The sequence below is a fragment of the Falco biarmicus genome, chromosome 3 (assembly GCF_023638135.1).
Source record: "Falco biarmicus isolate bFalBia1 chromosome 3, bFalBia1.pri, whole genome shotgun sequence".
In the NCBI taxonomy this organism is placed as follows: Eukaryota; Metazoa; Chordata; class Aves; order Falconiformes; family Falconidae; genus Falco; species Falco biarmicus.
The window spans coordinates 82985397-83008227 of record NC_079290.1 but is presented as its reverse complement, the minus strand read 5'-3'; the positions used below and the strand labels follow the sequence as shown (position 1 = coordinate 83008227).

The window sequence follows — 22831 nt, the reverse complement described above, 5'->3', positions numbered from 1 at the left end:
AATCGAATTGGAGATCTAAATGCAAAATCTATTATGGAAGAGTGTCATGTGAATTCGTGGGTCCCCTTTTGAGCACTATTGTCCATAATCATGGGAGATTAATCATGGGGTTAGGAGGAACATTAAACGGTGTTTTCATTTGTGTACTAAATCTTTGTAAGTGTATGGGAAAACTTGCTGATGTAAAAAAAAAATAACTATCTAAATTGCCATCTTTGCAGTGGTAATGTTAAAGAGCAAGGAAAGTGAGATAGTAGCCTGCTTACCCTAGGCGTTTTGTATAATCAGAGCACAGGCACTGGATGGTTTAGTCTACCTAAACATTGTCTGCAGGATACTCTTTCTGTTGCTTATCCAAGAACTGAAGGAGGAATCCAGAAGCTTGGTGAGATGAGTGGGTGTTTTGTGTGCTTACCCTCATAGAAAAGCTACATATAAATAAATAGGTGGGGAGCAGAGGTGTTCCATAGCGGTAGTGTGGGATGGGAGCTCTGGGCTGCCTCACCCTCTCCCTTTCCTTCGTATCAGTCTGCTAAACTTTTGTATCACTTAAGCTGTTGCTGTAAAGAAAGACTATGTTGGTTATTGATGGGAGAAACAAATCAAAAGCTGGTAATTGGCTCGAGTTGGGAGGATGTCAGAGTCTGAAATGCATTTGCAAATGGGGTACAGGAGTGAGTGGCTTTGACATAGAAAGTGTATTTTCCTCCACTGTATTTTGGCTGTCAAAGCTGTGACCACCATGCGTTTCCTGAAATGTGTTTAATAACCACTGCCCTTTAAAACTGTGCCAAAGAACTGCAGGGCTGAGCCCACCACGAGAAGGATAAATTTGCCTGTATTAACTGAAGCAAGCTGTCACACTAGTAATTTCATGACACGTTGGAGCTTATCCAGCAGTTCTTTTAAGTAGTAACTACTTACATATAATCTTTATTTTGGAAGTTTGCCTAGTATTAATGTGCAGAATATCCAGTGACAGTTTTGTTTTAGCAGTACAATTTTGTCCTTTAGTTTCACATTTAAAGATGTATTGTATTAAGTCCTTATAAAAGCTAAATCCCAAGTACTATCAAGTACTTTTGTACAGTGACATACAAATGGTAAAGAACTATTTTCAGTTGAATATAAATTCTTTTAAAAGCCAGTTGTTGTATTACTGTCTTCCTAGTTTCTTTACACCTGTGTACAAATTTTGGTATGTTTTCCTGTACAGTTTACAAATATAAAAACGTATGTCTGGATGCCTACAGCAGTAATCTGTGATTCGATGATCTTCTCTTTTAATTATTCAACATGTATGACTCTAATCTCTGTATTGCCTCTTCCCAATTTATATAGAATGCAACAGGTAAACTTGTGTTGCTTTCGTATTACCTCTTTTTTACGTGCTTCCATTAACCTTGCCTTCACTCAAAACTACTTTTTATACAACTTCAAGATATATATAAATTTTTCATCCAGCTCTAACCTTCATCTTCTTCATTCTGTCCTCAGCTGATAACTTCTCTCTTCACAGCTAAATTTTTTCCTGTGGTTATTTCGGTGCGTTGTCTGCTGCTGTATTGCATGGATCACCTCCCAGTCCTGAACTACTGCCTTTTGTTCAATCAAGTAGTGTTTTTAAACCTGTGTTTGTGTGGTTTTGTGGTTGGTTTTTTTTTTTTTTTTATATAGCTCCCAGTACAAGACAGTTTATAATAATGTTAAGGGAAAAGAAAAAGATGACAAAGCACCCTAAGCTAGAGCATTTCCTCTTTCTCTCATCCTGCATTGTACCTGAATTTGGGTATAGGTCACAGTAGAAGGCAAGACATGTGGACAGCTTTCAAAGCATGCGCTTTTGTCATTTAGAATTACTTTTTGTTTCATATATAGTGATGTTTCAGCATGTTGTTAATGCAAATTAATAGTCACATGTTTACTTGTAGTTGTGACTCTGGTTCCACATAGATCCCTAATGCCCAGTGGTGAAATTTCAAAATTCACTTTTTCTGTGAGCCCCTTATTATATAGGGAACAGATGCTTTTTAGCAGAAGATTACAAGAAGTATTTTAACAGTACAGCTAGGGAAGAATAGAGTTTGAAGGCTGTTCAGGAAATGTCATAATTGCAGTAGTTCTCCACTAGACTGAAACACTGTCTCTTTTGTAATTTTTTTTTTGTCTACTAAAAAATTTGTAGTTAGTTATGTGAAATCAACATAATTATGTAGCTTAAAACAAAGGAAAAAACAGTGCCATAAACTGAGATTGCATTTGCTAATCAAATATGATGAAAATAATTGTTAAAAATACCTTAATTATCTGGTCATTGTTTTTTTTTTATTAATTCCTGTTCAATGAGGTGGACTAGCATACTTCTATTATATTCAGGTTTGATGGGTAAATAAGATTTCTCACAACTAATTTTCATTTACTGAGGTGTAGTGATACATAGTATAGCATCTACATTCAGGGGCAGCATTACTAGGCCTCTGAAAGTATGTTTTGCTTTAAAAATTGTTGTCCATAGCTTTATATGCTATATTCTATCTCTCAAGAACGTGCCAGGGGTATTTGGAAAGCATATTTGTAAGGACCACTAACAGCATTGCTGGATAAATTGAAAGAAACTTCTGAAATACAATTTATGTCATGTTTTCTGACAGTTTGTAAGGAAGTCCAGCTCATGAATAAATGATTCTGTTGAAACTGATGTCTTTGCTGACTCAACTATAACCAGGATACAGATATCTTTCCAAACTGTAGGGGATCCTACTACATGGGTGAAGGAATATTAAAGAAAAAATGCCATGGACTGGCTATTCTAAATCCTGTTTCTCTTTGCAGTAGCAACTCATGTGCTGTACTACATGCTTTGTAAAAACCTGTGCAATGGATTTTCCTTGTCTTGGAGTCAGGAACATATGTTCACTTTTCACTAGGCTTTATGAAGAACTTGTAAATACAGACTTGTATGGACTGTAGAAGTGAATAAAGTACAGACTACAAATGCCACGCAGTGCAGTTCTTTGCAGAACACGGGAATGAATGTCTGTGCTAGGTCAGAGGCGCATCCAGCCCAGCAGCTGGTCTGTGTCATGAGCAAACAGCACATGTCTCAGAGAAGAGGGTAAGACCCCAACAAGCAGCTAGTGGGAATTTTCGTGAATACAGTTGCTGTATCAGGCTCAGGAAGTTCCTGAATTTCACATTACAAAACAGGAGTGTCTAGGTATTTCATAATCATCAGTAGATCATTTTTCTGAGCATCTGCTCAATCCCATTTTGAAGATATGTAGTTTTTTAAAATCAACAGGATCCTGTTAAGGACTGTCTACTGAACTGCTATTACTCACAACACCTGTGAGTATATTTTTACTACAGAACAGCTTGTGTTTTATGCCATGTTGATGGTATTTGCCATCTTGTGGAGCCCAAGAAAATGTGTTTGGTTTGCCAATAATAGTACCGACTGGAAAAGGAGCAGGCAAGTGTGGTACAGAGAGCAACAAGATGATGAAATGCAGGGATGTGTCTGCAGATAGTTCTTCCCTTTGTTTCCTTTCCCTGCACGAGCTGAAACTTCTGCCCTCTCCTGGCTCATTTCCTCTCACTTCACGCCTTTCCTCTGGCTGTTAAACTTCCTCTGGTTTTCTTTCCAACTTTCTTCACTTTGCAGGCATTTATTTATAAACAGTCGTTATCATTTTGTTTTTCCATTAAAATTATTTGGAAAGTAAAAATTGTGCTGGCTTTGTAGTCAGTCTGAGGAGGAGAATCCCTCCCTTTGTCACCTCAGACTGACTTCTGACGACCAGAATGAGGATTGCAGTTCAGTGGACCTCCCAAGCAATGCATGGGTAAGATGATCTGGATGGCTGGACCAGGAGACTAGCTGTGAGGGGAGGGAAACCAGAGGTGGGAATCTGCGGCTTGGGAGGATATCAAAAAGGCCAAGGAGCTAAGGGATAGCTAAGAGGAAAAGGGGTTTGAAAAAAAGCTGAGATTTGGTGGAACTTGGACTTAGGCTACACTGATGTGACTACTTTTATTCTTACCTCTTGGCTGCTTGTGGTGGTGCTTGGCTGGTGCTTGCTCAAGGGAGCTGTGATCTGCTGGTGCTATGCCCCCACCGATCAGGCAGACATGCCCATGATGTGATAAACGAGATCTGAGGCATTATTACGAACTTCTTGCTTCACTCAGGCTGGTGTCGTTGAAGCAGTGCTTCCTTAGTGGAAATCACAAGTATCGCAGCTCTTTGGGCAGCACTGGAGAACTAGCTTTGATGACAGATTCTTCTTTTATGAGTTGTCACCATCAGCTACAGATATTAGCGGACTTTTCACAGAATGTCACTATGAATTCAAGGATTGATTTTTGACTGCATTTAGTCAACGACAGCTGATGGGTGACTGCCTCTTGCAGATCTTAATATTCATGCCACTGCAGAAATGAATGGCAATATTAAAAAAAAAAAAAAGTTGAAGGAGCTCGGTAATCAGTTTATTAATTGAAACTGACTCTCACTTTATGAGAATACAAATTAGAAAGTGCCACTCTGCCGCATAGCAAGCAGTCTGCATTGCTGGGTCCAGCAATGAGACATGATGGTGTATGGCTGGATTATTTCACTGAAGAAGCTCTATAGCCTCCAGTCTCATCTTGATATTTAATGAGGTGGTGTTTGAGTTATTGCTCTAATCGGATTGTGTATCTGAGTGATACACAAATACAAATAGTTTTTCTAAAACTATACTGAGCAAGGGATGTATTTCAAAGGAACTATATTATAGAACAAGTACACCTTTTATTTATGCATTTGACAGGGGAACAGGGTTAATCACTACAGTAAAAACAACTGGTTGATTTGTTTTTTTTTGGAAACAGGATTTAAATGAGTTTTGATATTTGTTCACCTTGTGTCTATATATTGTGTGCATAGGGAGGGAAGGGATGCTACACAGAGGGACCTTGACAGGCTTGAGAGGTGGACCCATGCAAACCTCATGAGGTTCAGCAAGGCCAGGTGCAACGTCCTGCATGTGAGTTGGGGCAGTCCCAAGCACCAATACAGGCTGGGCAGAGAATGGACTGAGACCAGCTCTGCTGAGTAGGGCTTGGGGGTGTTGGTGGACAAGAAACTCAGCATGGCCCAGCAATGTGCGCTTGCTGCCCAGAAAGCCAACCAAATCCTGGGCTGCATCAGAAGGAGCATGATGGGCAGGTCTCACAAGGGTGGACCTCTACTCCGCTTTTGTGAGACCCCACCTGGAATATTGCATTTGGCTCTGAAGCCTCCAACATAAGAAGGGCATGGACCTGTTGGAGCAAGTCTAGAGAAGGGCCACCAGCTAGAGAGGGCTGGAGCAACTCGCCATTGAAGACAGGCTGAGAGAGCTGGGGTTGTTCAGCCTGGAGAAAAGAAGGTTCTAGGGAGATGTCATAGCAGCCTTCCAGTACCTAACAGGAGCCTACAAGAAAGATGAAGGGGGACTTTCTACAAGGGCATGTAGTGACAGGACAAGGGACAATGGCTTTAAACTGAAAGAGAACAGATTTAGGTTAGATATTAGAAAGAAATTCTTGACTGTGAGGTTGGCAAGACACAGGAACAGGTCGGCCAGAGAAGCTGTGGATGCCCCATCCCTGGAAGTGTTCAAGGCCAGATTGGATGGAGCTTTGAGTGACCTGGTCTAGTGGAAGGTGTCCCTGCCCATGGCAGGGGGTTTGGAACTAGATTATCTTTAAGACCGCTTCCAACCCAAACCATTCTATGATTCTCTGATTATTAGGAGAAGGGTAACTAAAAAGAATCACAGTTCATTTGTGAAAAACTGAAATGTGCATGTCTTTTACACTCAATATTCACGTTTTTCACTAGAGGAGAGGGGAACACTGTTATTTTAGACTAATGCAGCCCTCTTGATGCCTTCCCCCATCCCCTTTTCCTTCAGGGCTCCCTGGCTTTTCACTAGCCGTGTTGCAAGGACTGAGAATTGAGAGTGTACACACTGCCTGAGAATTCAGTTAGATTTTTTGGTAGATGTGATGACAGCGTCTTTTTTATGTATTTGTTTCTCTAACAATCTTCCTCTGAAATGATGTCTATGAATTTGAGGAGCTTGGCTTTTAAAAAAAAGCCATTACAGAAAAAGGCACTGAGCTACATCATAGGGGTGTTCATGTATTCCCATTTTATGACCATATGGCTGCTGGTACCCTCTTTCCCAATTTGTCCATATGCTTACTAGCAATACACAACAGTGTGGAGTTTTTTTTGCTGAGGGGGAAACAGCAGTTCTACCTGTCTGCTCATCACTTGCAGCAGCAAGCAAATGTCCTGTTCTTTTAATAAATTGTAAAAAGGTGCCAATAGCAGTACAATAGATAAACTAGGTATTATTAATAAAATTAACATGAGCAAAGATGAAATACTTATTACTATTTGAAGTATGTACAATAGCAATATGAAACAATATTTCTTTGGACTCAATTCTCTTCTAATGAACTCATACAATGTACAGTCTGTTTCATTAGACAAGTACTTTTTTTGAGGCTCATGCTTGTGCACAAAGGTGCATGTTATCTGAAGTAGTTAGCATGAGTAAATTTTTATCAAACTCTTACTGTTTTGCAAACCAAGAAGTGGAGCTAAGTGCCTGTGGAAGTGAAGTGAGTCTCACACAGCAAATTACATGAGCGGTGTCTGTGAGAGTAGACACTGGTGTGCATGTAAGGAAATCCCAGACCTGCTTGTGGATGCATGTATCCAGAATCAGTACTGAAACTGGCATCTTTTAACCATGCCAAATTCTGCTGTTTCTGTACTCATATTGACAGAAGTTCACTTAATCATTCACTGGAAGTGCAGTTAAACTGACACTTAGAAAATCAGCAAAGATAATTATTTAAAAGCATCTTTGCTGATGGACAGCTGCAGTTAGTATGGCAACTCTTTTTATACAGCAGCTTATTTTAGTCAAAGTATTTTAATCAAAGGAAATGTAGTTTACAATTCAGAGGTAAATTGTACTTCCAGCATGATGTGTTTTAACTGATCTAGAAATATTGACATCCTGATTATTTAATTTTAAATACATGACTTCAGTGCCTGGAGGGAATAGTCTCTAAATGAATCTGCTTGGACCTGGCAGTAGCAGTTACATGCCTTGCATGCTTAGCTGTTCTCACTTTTCCTCTTTAGCAGTAGTTATCTTTTTGTTGGCTCAGCTAAAATAGAAAATCTTGAATTGCCTCTTTTTTTTTTTTTTTTCTCCCCCTGTCTCATCAAATACTGTTGATGGAGAAATGTTTGTAAAAAATAATACATTTACCTAGTGGGCCTCTATCATCTTTATATTTCTTTCTAGGCAAGCTAGATTAAAAAAAAGTGAAGGAGGGAGAGAATAAGTGAACAAGACCCTTTACATGTACAAATAAAATAATGTAATGATATATAGTACATTTTATAATTCTACTTTTTTTCTGTTTGCATCCTCAGATTGTTTTACAGACTTGTAAAATGCAATTTGTCAGAAGTCTGATTAAAGATCTGTGATAGAAAAACCATATGAATAATACAGGTATATGTGCTGGTTCCCGAATGTATAGCAATAGTTAAAAACACAATCAGTGTCACTATTATGGATATATTTTGAAGAGTTTTGACTTGCCCATTATATTTCATTTCTCATTTCATTGAGAGAGATTTTCACATGGGAATTTTACAGAAATCAAGGAAATTAGCCTAACCTTTTCATTTTTAGTGTTCTCTTGGCTTTTGTGTCTTATACTCCAGGCTAACTATCACATCTTGGCACAATAGTTGCACTTTCAGTAAGGAAAAGGGCCTAATTCAGGAAAGACTCCTGTGCCTGCTTCGAGACTTATGACTCTCAGTTGCAGTGTTTCAGAGCTGCATGGGTACGGAGTTCAGGTGCTGTTTCCACAGGCTCACTCTTACCGCTGGTATCTCAGCCAGAGGTGGAACTTGTGTGGCAGTCCTTACTCGAGGAGAGAGAAAACTAACGCCTGCAAATTCTGTGGAAAGGGATTTGGTATTGAAGGCTTTTCTAAGGTGTCTGTTCATCTGTTCATATGCTGTGGGTACATGTGGAAGGTGTGTGTTTTGTGTCGTTCTTCATCTCTCCTTCAAAGTCTAACCTTGTCTTTGGATATTATGACTGGGAGAGAGGAGTGTTTACTGCCTCCATTTTTACCATGTGAGGTGCATGCGGTGAGAGGAGGAGTTCAGCTACACAGCAAAAAAAATATTTGGCCCCAAAATTCTCCCACAGCATGACTAGACATGTAAACAACTATGCCAGAGACCAGCTATGGCATGTAAAGTAGCCTGTCTTTCTAGAGGATGCTATTTAGATTTAGAGGCTGACAAAAGGTATTGTTGTGAAGGAATCTTTGCTTCTGATACTGAGTTCTGCACACAGGAGATAGGTGGAGAGAAATCCTCTTGATAACTGCAGGATAGAAGACATCAGACCTGTCAATATTTACATCTTACTACTAATGTATACTAGGATTAGTCCCATGAAAGCCAGTGTTCTTTCTGTAATGGAAACCATGGCATCCATCAATATGTACAGTTTTAGTATCTGTGTGAAGAGTACTGGTCCTTTCTTTCTGGATAAACAGGATTCTTTTTTTGTTGTGTCCTGGGTAGAGCTGTTTTTTGAAGCTTGGCTGGATTATAGCAGACTAGTTATATAAAGACTGTGGGGCTTCATTTATAGCCAGGAGACAGAGAAGGCTGAGCTTCCGGTGCAAATGTTTCATTTTATTCTTGTTTAATATCTGTCCATTATATTCTTACCTTTATGGGTATTTCCGAGACTTTGCAAAGTAAAAGAAATAAAGTTTGTGTTTCTTTAATGTGAAAGTACCATATTCCTAGGTGTTAGAATACTTGCTTCTGTACTGTGCACAAGAAAAGCAGCTATTGAGAATCTGTGATGTGGTGGTATCTGTCCCTCATTTTGCTTACTAAATAGGCATACGTAATCTTACAGAAACCTGAATTATAACTAGTTGTTATTAATGTACTTATATGATCTGTAAGTTAGTAATATCCATTAGCTATGATATAACCCACGTGAACTTGTTGAATTTGGATAAGAATAGTGAATAATGCTCAAAATTTCACCCTTGCAGAGAATGAACTATCAAAACACTGGAACAGGTGCTTTATGCCCCATATATGTGAGTGCACAGAATTTCTATGAGTAGATACTGTTTGCTGTGATCCACAAGCAATTTATAGGGACAGATTCCTATGGGTATATGATATCATAAAGTATACTACTTAGAAAGGTAGGAATATGAATTTAACAGCCTAGAAGCTTCCCCCACTCCGGCCTTCTTTTTTCTGAAACATAAGTGAATTTAGCAAAGAGGCTAAATTAACTATTAAATGTATATACCACTCAGATGTATTATGTCTTTGATCTATTTATTTTAGTTTAAATTAATGAGGATAAGATGTGTCCAGGTCTTAGCTGGAAGCTTCTAAAGGCAGCAAAATAAACTGGAAGAGAAAAGCAGTTCATCTTATGATGCTGGTGCTACAGTTATGTTATGAAGCAGTGTTTGCTACCCGTTCTGCTTTCTGAGTCTAGCTTTTAAAACAAACTGGTCTTACTGTGAAGTATCTTTTAATTAACAGGCCTTTATTTCATGTGTTTAGGTTATTTATTTTACATGAATGGAAAGTTTCCAACATATTAAACAGCACAATGCAGTTCAGTGAGATCAAATGTATTAGAAGTCAATATTGGTGATTATTTTTTCCTGAATTGCTCCATTATTAATCAGAATGACATTTCTGCCATCATGGAGTTGCCTCAAATCTCCCAGCCCCTGCCCCCTCAAAAGGCAGTGCTGTCTTATAACTGTGTGCTATCAGCAAACCAGCTTGTGGGAGTCAGTAAAGCTGCTAGTGGTGAAAGTTTCGTGGGTCACCACGTTAGGTTGTTACTGATTGGAATGTTTGTTATAATAAAGCTAAAGGAATTGGGTTGGATCTAAAATATTAACACTGTGAATAATCTGTTGCTTTTAAAATAAGTGTCTGGTTATTGGATGTTTCAAAAAATCAGGGATTTGAAACTTGAACTTTAGTGTGATACTGAATGAAAAACATTAAGTCATTGCTTGGTGCCTAGATTTTAGTGACAAGGGGTCTTTAGCTTTAGAATCTGCAACACGCAACCTTGCCATCAGTCTTAGCAAACAGATTGGGATTAAGCCAGTGTCAGAACCAGTAAACCTCCATCCTGTATAGCAAAAGTATTGTTGTCAGAGCATTGAATCATAGGATCATTTATGTTGGAAAAGACCTTTCAGATCAAGTCCAACCATTAACCCAGGACTGCCAAGTCCATCACTAAACCTTGAGGTGAACCTTGTCCTACCACTTTCTGTGCTGTGCTATACAGATTCTGTGGAGATGCAAAAAATACATGCTCTAGGGCTATTGTCTGTCAAAAGTCAGTAATGTGAGAGAAATTTCTTTCCTGCCTTACACTTGAAAGGAATCAAAGCACTCTTTCCTTTGTGAGGAAGGCAGAGCAAAGGGCAGTGGATCCAAGTGAACATGGAAGGTAGATTTACCTACATTTGCTCTATCTAAAAATAAAAATAATGTTTCAGAACATTATTTTCCTCACACACATGACAAAATGAAATGTAAAAGTAGAAGGGGGGCAGGGTGAATAAGTTTTTGAATCCTGCTGGGTGATAAAAGAAATCGGTATTCCTAAATTGTATAACTGATGAGTTTATGCATTAGAGAAGCAGCTGAAGACATACTTTCGAGGAGTCAAATACTACACAGTCAGAAAACAATGTTGTTTTGTTTAAACATCAAGAATTATCTAACTTTTTCTGTGGCTGCCTCTTGTGCTTGAGTAAATTTCTTTGAATTCTCTGAATTCTCCAGGTGCTCTTCCCACATGAATTCAAGAAGAGTAGCCAGTTAAAAGAAGTGACTGCTGTGGGAGACAGCATGACCACCATGAAAGGAAGCTGCCTCCTTGCACTGTTGTTGGCAGGACTTGGGGTATTAGGAATACTGGAGCCAAGGACCACAGAAGATATCCACTGCCACAGAGCTGAGCACCCAGTTATTGCATACAAAGGTAAGGGGTAAGCCAAAATTTTTTTTTCCAGAAGTAGGCTAAGGTAATCTCGAAAATGGAAATCTCTGGTTTTAATGTATAATGGTATGGGGGTGGGGGTTGGGGAGTGCATTCAGTGCTGTTATATAGTAACCTGGACTGTGTTCCATACAAATTAAATATGATCAGGCTTGCAGTTTGTTCACAATTTGGTGCTGAATGTGTCATTTAAAGGTGGATGGTTCATTTTCCTCTGTGATTAAAACCAGCCCGTACTGTTGCATAGGGTTGTTCCTTTCCAGGTGCAGAACTATCCATGTGTGCACTTAATTTCATGAGGTTGCTCTAGGCCCATTCCTCCAGCCCATCTAGGTTCTTCTGGATGGCAGCCCTGCCCTCAAGTTTATCAACTGCTTCTCTGCTTTTGGTGTTATCTGCAAACTTTACAGGCTGTACTGTGTTACCTCCCCTTCATTGCAGATTAAGATGTTAATCAGGATGGGTCCCAGGGTTTATCCTGGGATAATTCTGCTTGTTACTGGCTTCATGGTGGAGTAAAGTGTGTTAAACATTTACTCTCTGGGCTTGATCATCCAACCGGCTTTTTACCCATCTGGTTGTCCACATGAGGAGATATAGACTATAACATCCTAATTTACAGTGAGATGGTGTTGAAAGCCTTGAGATAAATGACATCCCCTGCTCTCACCTCATCATAAAAGCTAGTAATTTTATTACAGAAGGCAATTGGCTTGGTCAGGAATGATTTACCTTTGGCAAATTCGTGCTGACTGTTCTCAGTCACCTTCTTTTCCTCTGTATGTCCAGAAAAGTGCATTCCAGGAGGACAACGCCATAACTTTCCCAGGAACTTTAGTGAGATTGACTGGTCTGTAGTTGCTACATTTGTTTTCCTGCAGTTACTGAGGACCTTCCTTCATCTCTGTGACTTCTCAGAGATGAAGAGCGGGCAGTTATCTTGGTGTCCGTGGATGTAACTTCTCTGATCCCATGGATTTGTATAGGTTGAGATCTTGCAAGTCATCCCTGACTCAGGATGCATCTACTGCTGGTGGTTCTTGGAACTATTCACTAAATACCAGATGCCTTTGAGACCTTATTGGTGAAGACTGAAACAAAGGAGGTATTGAGTCCTTCAGTGTCATCTGTGTCTGCTGGCACTAGATCACCTGCCCAATTCAGCAACAGGATTGGGTTTTCCTGGTTAAACTTTCATTACTACTGTAGCAGTAGAAGCTGCTTCTGTTACCCTTGACATTCCATGCAAGTCTTAACTCCCACTGAACTTTGTTTAACCTAACACAATCCTTACACCGCATGTGGTGTTTCTAAATTCCTCCTTGGTCACCTTGTCCCTGCTTACACCTCAAAAAACCTTTTTGCATTGGAGCTCCACCATGAGTTCCTTGCTTCACCAAGCCAGTGTCTTCATACATGTGGCTGTCATCTTGAATATTGGGATGGACCGCTGAGGAACAGTTGCAACAAAGTGAAGAACACTTGGATGACGTTATCTGTAAAAATCTGAGGCATTAAATAACTTACCTAATTCTTTTATTTATTTGAATTGAGATTTTTCTATTAGTGTTGCAACTTAGAATGAGTTCCAAATAGTTCGTAGCTATGAGGATGTAGAGATTAAGATGTATTATGTTGCATATTGCATTCTTCCTGTGTTTCTAGGAAAGCACATGTGCAATTTTTCTTTGTTCCAATGAATTAGGATTTATTGGAATTTAATTGAATAAAGAATTTTTTTGATCCTTTTCATAAAGTTAGAGAAAATAATGTTGTGGGTTTCTACAGAAAGTATTTTTGTTCTGGCATTTTAATGGTTTAATAAGAGTAATAGTACCAGCTGTCCCTTTCTCCAATACATTGGAGAGTGAACTAAAGTGGTTACATTCTGTACCTGGGAACAGCAAATGATCAGTCTGTTGTGAAGGAGGGACCTTTATTTATCATTTATTGATGGACTAAAAAAGATTTATTCTGATGAAATGTCTGCTTTTCTTAGCATTCATGTTGCATTTATAATTTAGTTAAAAATGTTATTTTTATCATAACGCATATATACAATGTTGTAAATTAAAGTAACACAGTTAATCTTGCCACTTAACGGCTTAATTTCACAAACTAAGGGATCGCTGCATGACTGCATGTACTTTTTTTTTTTTTTGACATATGCAATGGTAAAAGCAAACCGTTGACACTCATTACCAGACCCATGTGCTAAAAGTTAAAAATCTGTTGGTTTATGAATCTGATTCAGCCAACCTTTAGGGGAGTAGTTTGAATTTAGCTTGATCCTGTCTTTCGGACTGTTATTGTTCTCTGTCATATTTAATTTCTACTGCTGTCCTTCCAGTTCTAAGTTACTATGCCAAGGCTTTTTGGGGACAGAGACCTTCTCTGTCATCTTGTTTCATCTGCATCTTTTGATGTAGTCAAAGATAGTGTCACAGTTAGAGTTTACTGAACAAAACAGATTCCTTTTTGCTATAAATATATGTGAGAAATAAAGCATTTATTGTCAGATTGTTAATATGAGATTTAGTAAGATTTTCAATGCCGGGCTCCCTCTTGACCTTTGTGGTAAAAATACCATTGATCAGTACATATCTGTGACATACCATAACTTTTATGAACTGACATATTTTTTAAAATTTTCCTTCACTTAAAAATATTCTGGTAAGCTGTAGTTGATACCACAATAATCTGTCAGGAATCATCAGGAAATCTTATAAAGTACATATAGAAACATTTGAAACATATTTGCAATGCAGTATATGGTGTGTGATAGCCAGGTAACGTAACTGGTGTGGGCACACAGTGGTTGACTTCTATGTAGAACAAGGGAAAACACAAGATATGAGGTCAAAGGAAAAGATGACTGAGAGGTTTGTCTTTGAAACCTGTATGTTAGAAATAGGCTACTTGGGGTATCAAGGTGTAAAAAAAAAAAAAAAAAAAAAGGAGATGCTTGTGAGAAGAGCTACTCTGTCAATGAATCCTGCAATAGGAGTTGGCAGGATTCAACCAGCCCTCTTCGCAATTTCTGTATTCTTCCTGTGGCATTTACTGACTTCACGAATGCTTATAGGAAAATGCCTTCTGTATCTATTGACATTATTAGTGCTGCTGGACAAACACTGAGTCCTGGAGTGAACTGAATTCTTAACAGCTTTGAAACTTTCAGTTTGAATGCTGCATTAATACCCTATTCTGTAAAGTCATCTTATAATAATAATAGATCCACGAGAGCTAAAGGCTGTGTGGGACGCTGAACATAAACCAAGCCTGAATGGCATTGAGTAGTAGGTACTTTAAAGCTTGTAAACTCTGTAAACTAACTTTACAGAGACATCAGCTCTTTTGTTTTATTTATAACTGACTAAAGCCTTTTTTTGTAGTTTCTGCTATGCCAAAATAGCAATGTACTTACTTGATTTGTCTTCCATTGAGAGGCATGGTAGACTGAGTATAAACTATTAAATAAAACAAATGGAGTGAGAGTTTGGTGTAGCGTATGGATGAACATCTGCAAAAAAACTAATAAAAAGTAAAAGTAGTCCCCAGGAGTTGTCACGGTGAAATATGGAAAGGGAGTGTATCTCCTGAAAGAGCTTGCTTACTTTCCCGCTGCCCATCAAAAACTGCTCACTTAGGTGATGATCCTGCCAAGCTACCTTTTGTAGAGAGGCATATACTATTTCTATAGCTGATTTTCTGAGCTAAATAGTTTTATCTGAAAGACCGTGATATATCTCCTGATATCAAACAACAAGAATTTTACCTGCTAGTTGAGAACTTTTACTCAAGTACTTTGTTTGCCAGTGGAAGAGGAAAGAGAAGTTGCAGAAGCAGGGAGGATACATGCACTTTCAAAGGATCTTTGACATGGATCTAAAAAAAAGGATCTAAAAATCTCTTTTGTTTTAGATCTCTTATACACAGTAGTAATAATCACATTGTAAATTGTTTATCTGCATAAATAATATAGGTATGCATAATGCACATTTCTCTTTCCCAGAAAGAGATCTGAAAATGTTTCAGTTCTAAATCTATTGTCATAGGTCTTCCTTAGACTGGCATAAGGTACTTTGTGTCTTCTTTGGAAACTGGAAATGTCCTTTTCTCATTATTTAAAGTTGGTAGAAACTATCACAGAGATCAGATTTATATAAAAGCAGACCTCTTGGTATGGGATCAATTGACAGGATCAGCTGGGTAGCATGCAGTTCAGTGTTCTGTGTGGTGGGACTAGCTGTGATGATGTATAGTCCCTCATTCTAAGTTCCTTTCTCTTCAAGGAGGAGACTGCCTCCAGATGTGCAAAGATGTGCTAGCCTGTTGAAATTCAGGCTTAAAAAAAAAAGTTAAAAAATTAAACAAATCTGTCTGCACATGTAAAGTCTGGTAGAGGTGGTAGAATCAAAAGGTTATAAATCATGCAAGGAAACAAGGTGCAGGTTACAGAATGGACACACAGAGATTCATAGTGTGAGATTATTGGTCTTTGTATTTGTTTCCATACGTTTACAATGTGTAAATAAGTATATTTATGCTGGAAATAACTCAGTTAAGAAAGAAAAAGGGCTGAAACAAGGTGGTCATTAAAGACACAGCCTTACAGTTTTCATTTTTATTAAATTTTATTTTATCTGGATATGCTTTCATGTGCATGTAGATATGAAATGTTAGCTCTGTAAAAAGTATTAAGGTTTACTGATGGTCAGCTTCTTTGAATATGCTCTCCTTTAATATAGTAAAGCATTGTGTTTAACCTAAATGATTAGAAAAGTCTGTGGAAACCAAATTTCCTTTGGGTAGGAACAGTGAATCATAGGCAAAGAGTGTTTAGAAAAGTAAGATGCCTATGAGAAATAATAACTGTTTATAAAAGTTGAACTATTCTTACACAAAACCCAAAGCAAACCAGTTGAGTAGTATGTTTTCTTAAAATATTTCCATAGGTTTCAAAGCAGTTAGCCACCCGCTTTACAGAACCTCTGTGGTAGCTCTCTGCAGAGCTGATATTTTATTAGATTTAAGAAAAAAATAAAAAGTGTGAAGGTAGTTACAGTGGCACCTTGTTTCCACCCCCCACATTTGCTGAACTTTGAAACTGTCACATCTCTCAAATCTTGCACATTCATCTGCAGGCAGACCCCATCCATGAGGTAGAGCTGAGGGGGCCATGCTAACTGCTTAGTGGTGTGTGAGTAAGCTGGAAAAAAATTGACCCAACTCCAGTTTCAAGTGTGAAGTTATAAGTATTGACTGTCCTGCAGTTTACCTTATTGATGTTGATGGTACAGCTGAGATCATCTGGTCTGGGGCAAATCTTATTCTTTTTATGCTCCCGTAATCAAAATTTAAGGTTGTGCTGTCCCAACAAAAAAGTACCAGTTGACATAATTTTAGAAGCTGTATTTAGTGATGTTTTAAATACATGCTGTGCTGTAAAGAAGTTATCTGTTGAATAAACACGCTCAAAAATAACATGCCTCAATCCATAGAAGAAATGAACATAAACCCTTCATTTCTGCTTGAGGTTAACCAGAAAAGAAAAAAGGCACAGTTATTTTTTGATTCCTTGGTTTGGGAATCCTAAGAAATACGTTTTCTTAACCTTGTTGTCTAACCACCACAGAATTCCCTCACTTGATGTTTGTCTAAGTAATACAGACTCAGTAAGTAGCTCTGCTCTTTTTATCATGTGGTTTGTATGTGGAGTGCGTGCACGTAACATCTGCCAAGAGGAAATAACCTGTGGGCTGAATGAAGAAGGATACGTGGTGTGTAAACTTGTCTTTGTTTGGACTCTCTTCTCTTTCCCCTAATCTTGTTACAAGCTACTGTTTAAACTAGTGGTCTGCTAAGTTGCTTAGTCTTTATTGCTTTGTCGTTTTCTTCCCACTGGATTTCAAAAATACACTTTAAAGACCTCCTGCCAGCTTCAGCAATGGGATTGAGGTGTACTGCTTTCCATCCCCTATCTTCTTTTGGGTTTTTCTTTAAATAAAGATGATTCATCAGTGAAGAAAAGTTGATTGCTAGAAATTGCAACTTTGGTTTGTGTAGACGATAGGACTTTGAGATTGCTTGCACTACACTGCCAAGAACCAGCCCCTTGTAAAGAGGAAAAGAATTCCTCCACCGGTTGCATGTTTTTTTGTACCAAATCAGATTTGCCTTTAGTTTTGTATAGGAGACTAAGCACCTGCTGGGAAATGGCAACTGTCAACTGCTTACTGTTAATGGGAAAAATTCTCACTTTGGAGATTGAAGGATACTATCCCCTTACTGTTTCCTTGAGTCACCCAGTATCTTTGGAGTGCATTCCCATGAAAAACAGGGTATGGGAGGGACTGAAGTTTCTAAGCAAAGGACCTGCATGGTGGCTACCCCCTTTTTTTTTTTTTTAGTTTGATTGTTTTGGCAGAACTGATCATGTTTTAAAGCAAGCATGAATTTACAGTTCTTTTGGCATTCCAACCAAGTGCTGGACCATCATAGAATGTTAATAATTTTAATAATTTTCTGGTAACTGAAAATCAGCAGTGGCTGCAATGGCTAGTAAGCTTCACAGGCATGTCCTATGAACCTTTCCATACTCATTTTCCATGGCTGATTTCTTCCCTATTGCTCTAATGTGGAAGTCTGGAGCATGTGAAATTTCCTGGTTGTTAACGAAGCAGTAGAGTGAGAGAGGCTTCTGCCACATTCCAGTAGTTGTACAAAGCAGGCAGGTGGAATTAAAATCTGGGGTTTTTTTGTTCTTTTTTGTTTTCTTCTTCTTCAAAGGAGATGTATTTTTAATGGAGATGGGCATTTTTACTGAAAGTTTGTAAAACATCTGAACTGGAATATGTTAAACAAACATATTGGCAATCAAGTAATAGAGATCCTAAGCAGCTGAAATTTTATCATCTTCTAGAAGGTTTGGTGTATTTAAAGATTAGAGGAAGCACAATATTGCTTTTATGTTTCTCCCCCACCCCCAACAGTATTTTAATTTTTTTATTAAGATGTTTAAGGTATACTCTGTCCCTTCTTTTGATGGCTGTCAGTGTGACTATTCTGCTGAACGACCCCTTGGAAAGAGCATTAATGAAGCATATCCATTGTTTCTAAATCATCTGGCACCGTTTAATTTAGGTGTTGCTGAAGCTTTAAGTTCTCTATGCATAATCTCCATATGCTGATTCATGTGAATTCGGTTGTTCTCCTTTTCAAAGGACTGCAATGTAACATGTCCAAAGCTAACAAGTGTTGACTGAAGAGGAAAAGTGTGTTTATGGCTTGTTAGCATTGCATGGCTAAAGAACTGAGAGTTGGCCCTTTTTACCTTGCCTTGGTGTAACCCATTTGTGCCCAGCTCTTCATGGAGCTCATGGCTGCAGTCATCACGGCCCAGCAGAATGCAGCTGTCCTCTGTGGAGTGGGGTGGCCCTGCTGGCTCCATCCATGGCAAGGGTGCCACACCACCTGCCTGGCCTCTCGCAGCAGCAGCATGGCTCTGTGTTTCACAAGAAACATCCTTAATTCAGTTCTTGTTGCTTACTTTCCCTGAAGTAACCTAGACTGCTAGATAATGAAAGATGGTGACAACTGCAATTACTGATCCTGGGTAGCTCTGTTTTCATACTTGGTAGTGACAAAACTTCTGGAAAGACTCATTCCAGTGGTCTTCCCTTCGAGGTTCTGTGCAGCATTTACATGCACTCACTTGATGGCACCTTCTGCCCTCACTGCCTGTCAGTAAATGTCACCTTCTGCTGAGAAGAATGGGCTGATGCCTACTGCATCAGCTGAGAGATCTGACTCACCCTTGGGCCTTGCCTGGATCTCTGTGATTTCCTGGAATCCTAAAGGTTTGGAGGAAAATTTTTAGATTTTCCTTTTTCCCCTTGATTTCTTGAATAAACTTCCAGAGATACTCATGTTTATTTGACAGAATGGGTGGAAGGAGAGAAGTGCAGTCAGTGCTTCTTCAAAGTGATTTTTTTCACATGCTTTCTTTCCTGCCTCATTTCTGTGGCGCTGCTTGTTTGCTATTGATAAGCTTATAGGATGATGAATAGCAGCTGATTTTGTTTGCGTGGCTGAACATGGTAGATACTTGTTACAAGGCAATTTGTCACATTCAGGTGAGACCATGCTTTGACTTGTCATAAGCTTGTCTTTCCATTTACAGTGCTCACTTCAGGTTTTGTTTTGAAGGTTTTATGGACAAAGAAATGTGGTTCTTCTCTACCATTTCTGAGAATTAAGAGCTCACCATTTTACAACTGCTCTACAGTAAATCGACTAAAGTAGTTGTTAATAATGATGAGTACCTGGAGTTTGACAGTGCCCTTTAGAACAAAAACAATTTCTACAAAGAGGAGTGCTACTCTGTTTGTGGTTTTTCCTTTTATTTTTCTTGCTTGTCACGTTCTTTCTTTGGCTTGGGGGCATCTTTTTGTTTTTTGCAGTGAGGGAGTGGGAAGGGTGGGGAGCATGTTCCACTTTGAAGTCCTGGCTCCAAGCTCTTACCCAAGATGAGTGTCAGGCTTTACCCTGTATGCCCTTTGTGTTATTGTATGACTTGTTTTGTTGGTCATCGTGTTTTATGCAAGAAGTATCTTCAGTAAAGAAAAACATTTTATGAGCCTTAGTTTTGGGCAGAATTGATAGAATCAAGAGATTGTATTATGCTAAATGATGTAAATAAAGAAGTTTACTATGTTCATATGCTACCATAAATAAGAATACATCATTGCACAATGGTCAGCTCTAGAAACAGGGTCTTGCTAACTGAAACATAGATATTTCCCACAAAAAAAGCATGGCATCGTTATAACTGTTTATAGGCATTTGGCTTTATGCTTCTGTTGCTTTCTCTCTCTCTCTCTCTCTCTTCATATATATATTTATATCAGGTTTCTTTACAAAACTCCATGTTGAGATCAAATACAGTTTTCCCATAACCATACAAACACAATTTCCTTCAAAATTCATTCTGTGTCCTGTCACCAAAGCCAGCATGTAACTGTTAAAATGTGAAAGGTTAAGTCCTCTAAAGAGAGGGCATGACTAAGGATGTCAAGTGTGTTACGCAGTCAGCCCGTCCCTCTGCATCACGTTTGGGAAGACAGGCAGCAGCAGCACAAGGGCCAGAGCTGGAACTGGAAGGGGGAGCTGTGCTCACTGGGAAGAGCATGTGGGCTCTGTGCTGGTTGAGGTGTGAAGTTTACTAGTTTTTGACTGGCTGAGCTTCCCCAGGGCAAAATAAATCTTTCACCATTGTGGGGAAAGGCACATGCAGCAAGTAGTGTTTCCACACATCAAAACACAGCTGAGCTTCATGACATAGTTTTCAAAGCTCAGAAGAAGTCCTTATTAGAGTGCTCATCTCTGCCTATCCTGCTGAATGAGTCCCTACACTGAAGTGTGGATCAGCTAACCTACAAGGTGATTTGCAGTGTAAAATGAGTGAAAGTCTTGGTTCATCCTCCTTCATTCACTGATGTTTTTTCTTTCTCCTCAGAATTTTCACACCCTTCTTCCAATTTGATTTTGGATCTCTCATGTTGATTAGCTTTCTGTACTCTTTCCTCTCTCTTTTCTGCTCTTAAATTGTATGTTTCAAGTGTAGACCATGCCATATTTCTAGAGTTTGGATTGAGACTTAATATTAAGACTTGATTGATAACACCACTGCTGTCTACAGCAGACTCCTTATACCTTTTTTTTCTGGCCTGTCTTGAACTAGCAACTGACACAAGAAGGATATTAAAACAGAAGGAACATAAGTCTGGTGCAGGATAATAATTCTTGTGTGTTTCCTGAGGTTTTCTCTCCCGCTTTGTCTTCTCCCCAGTGTGTTCCCATCATTCTTCTGGTCTTTCCCTCTATGGCCTCTAAATCTTACATAACAGTCTTGCCATACATACGCTGTCCTCCAGGCTTCCCTCTCTCTTAAAGCATGTGAGCATTTGTTCCTGAGAACAATAAGAAACTTACTGTTTTCTCATTATGGTACTGTAGGTCCAGAACAATCCCTGAATTTTTTTTTAAACTCTCTGGGTCTTTGCTTCAGCACTTTTCATTAGCACTGCACTATGTTTTAATGTTGTATGTATACTTTATTGTGCCTCCTTAGCTGAACATTATCCGGTCTCTAGAGGGTTGGACTAGATGACCTTTAAATGTCCCTTCCAACCCAAACTATTCTATGATTCTACTTTAATTTGTTTCTAATCTGATGACAGGCTTCTGGTCGCCTTTAATCTTAAAACCAATGGATTTGATTTGTGTGGTTTTGGTTTTGTTGTTGTTTCGTTTTTAACTCTGCAGTTTCTATGTTTTATTGTTTCTGGCCTGGATGCCTCCTCCTTTGCCTGGATATGTGTGTATGTTTATATGTAAGAATCTTGAGTTGAAGTGATACAACCTGTAAACCATTCCATCCCATGTAGCCTGCTAGAATAAATTGGAATAAATACAGTGATTCCTCAGTTCTCCTTGCTTTCTGTCTAAGCTCCTTAATCTAATGCATGGTAAGCCATTTACTGATATACAGAAGACTCATCCTAGCTGTGAAATGCAGCGGAGGTGACTCCTTGGTTGCCCTTACAAGCATGACACCTGAAATCTGTCTTGTCGTTCTCCAGGTGCTCCCCTCTGGAAATCCTTTGTAACGTTTGTTTTCTCCTCTAAACATCTGCTGTCCCTGAGCTCTTAGGTGTTGTACAGGGAGGTGTATACACAATTCAACAGGAGCAGCGTTGCTAAATCTGCTTCTGACAGCTCCAAGAAAACAAAGTTTAACGATTACTAGGAGGACAGCAGTCTCCCACAGCTCAGATAGCAGAGAATCTAAACAGCAAGAGGGCAGGTGGTAATCCCTACTGTGTTTCTACAGCAGTGGGGTTTAGTTTATGTCAAGATGATGTGATTCAGGCTGATCCTTAGGAATATTCCATTACAAAACCCCAGAACTGAGCCTCCAGAACTCAGATGCTTCAGTTTTAGCTCTACTTCTCTCCTTTTTTCCTTAATTCTTATTTGTTTCTTCGTGGTAGTCTGCTGACATGAAATTTTCATGGTTCCTCATTTGAACAATTAGTGAAGATTTGCAGGCCTTTTGCTTTAAAGCAGACCAGGGTTTGGAAGTCTTGTTTCAACTCTTGGCTTGACAGTCATTTTATGTCTGTGGTTCAAAATATGGTGTGGAAGATCAGGCAACTGAAAATTTTTAAGCACAGCTTTTGACAACATAACTGTTGTTAAGCATACTTAGGTGGGGTTTTTTTTTTTTTTTTTGATACAATGCTATCCTCAAATGACTGATACTGTATAATTTAAAATTATTGTAACATCAGGTACCACCGTGTTTGAGTCAAGGTTTTGTTTCCTGACAAGTGTGAAGAATATGGTTAATGAGATCTCTTCCAGCTGGCTAGTGTAACTTTGTGAAGTAGGTTTTATTTTTTTTTCTCCTTCCCCACCCCCCACCCCCCGGCCCCCCGAATGGTCCAGGGCTCTACTTTCATGCTGTTTCTGTGTATGAGAGAAAGAAAATTCAAAGGGGCTGTAATTGTATATCGTGGCTGATACCTTGTCACTGCATAATTTCTGTAGAACTTGCAAGTGGTTCTGAGTGTATAAAAACTGTGCTCGTAGTGCTGAAACTGCTT

General features: G+C 38.9%; 1 protein-coding gene across 5 annotated transcripts in view; it reads left to right on the top strand.

Moving 5' to 3' along the window:
• Positions 1-22831, top strand: part of SEMA5A (semaphorin 5A) — a 350205-nt gene that overhangs the window by 98198 nt on the left and 229176 nt on the right. For all 5 annotated transcript variants that reach the window (XM_056332052.1, XM_056332048.1, XM_056332050.1 and 2 more), the window contains exon 3: positions 10943-11141. In XM_056332052.1, coding sequence (XP_056188027.1) covers positions 11009-11141 — 133 coding nt within the window. In that variant the 5' untranslated portion in view covers positions 10943-11008. The remainder of the gene's footprint in view (positions 1-10942; positions 11142-22831) is intronic.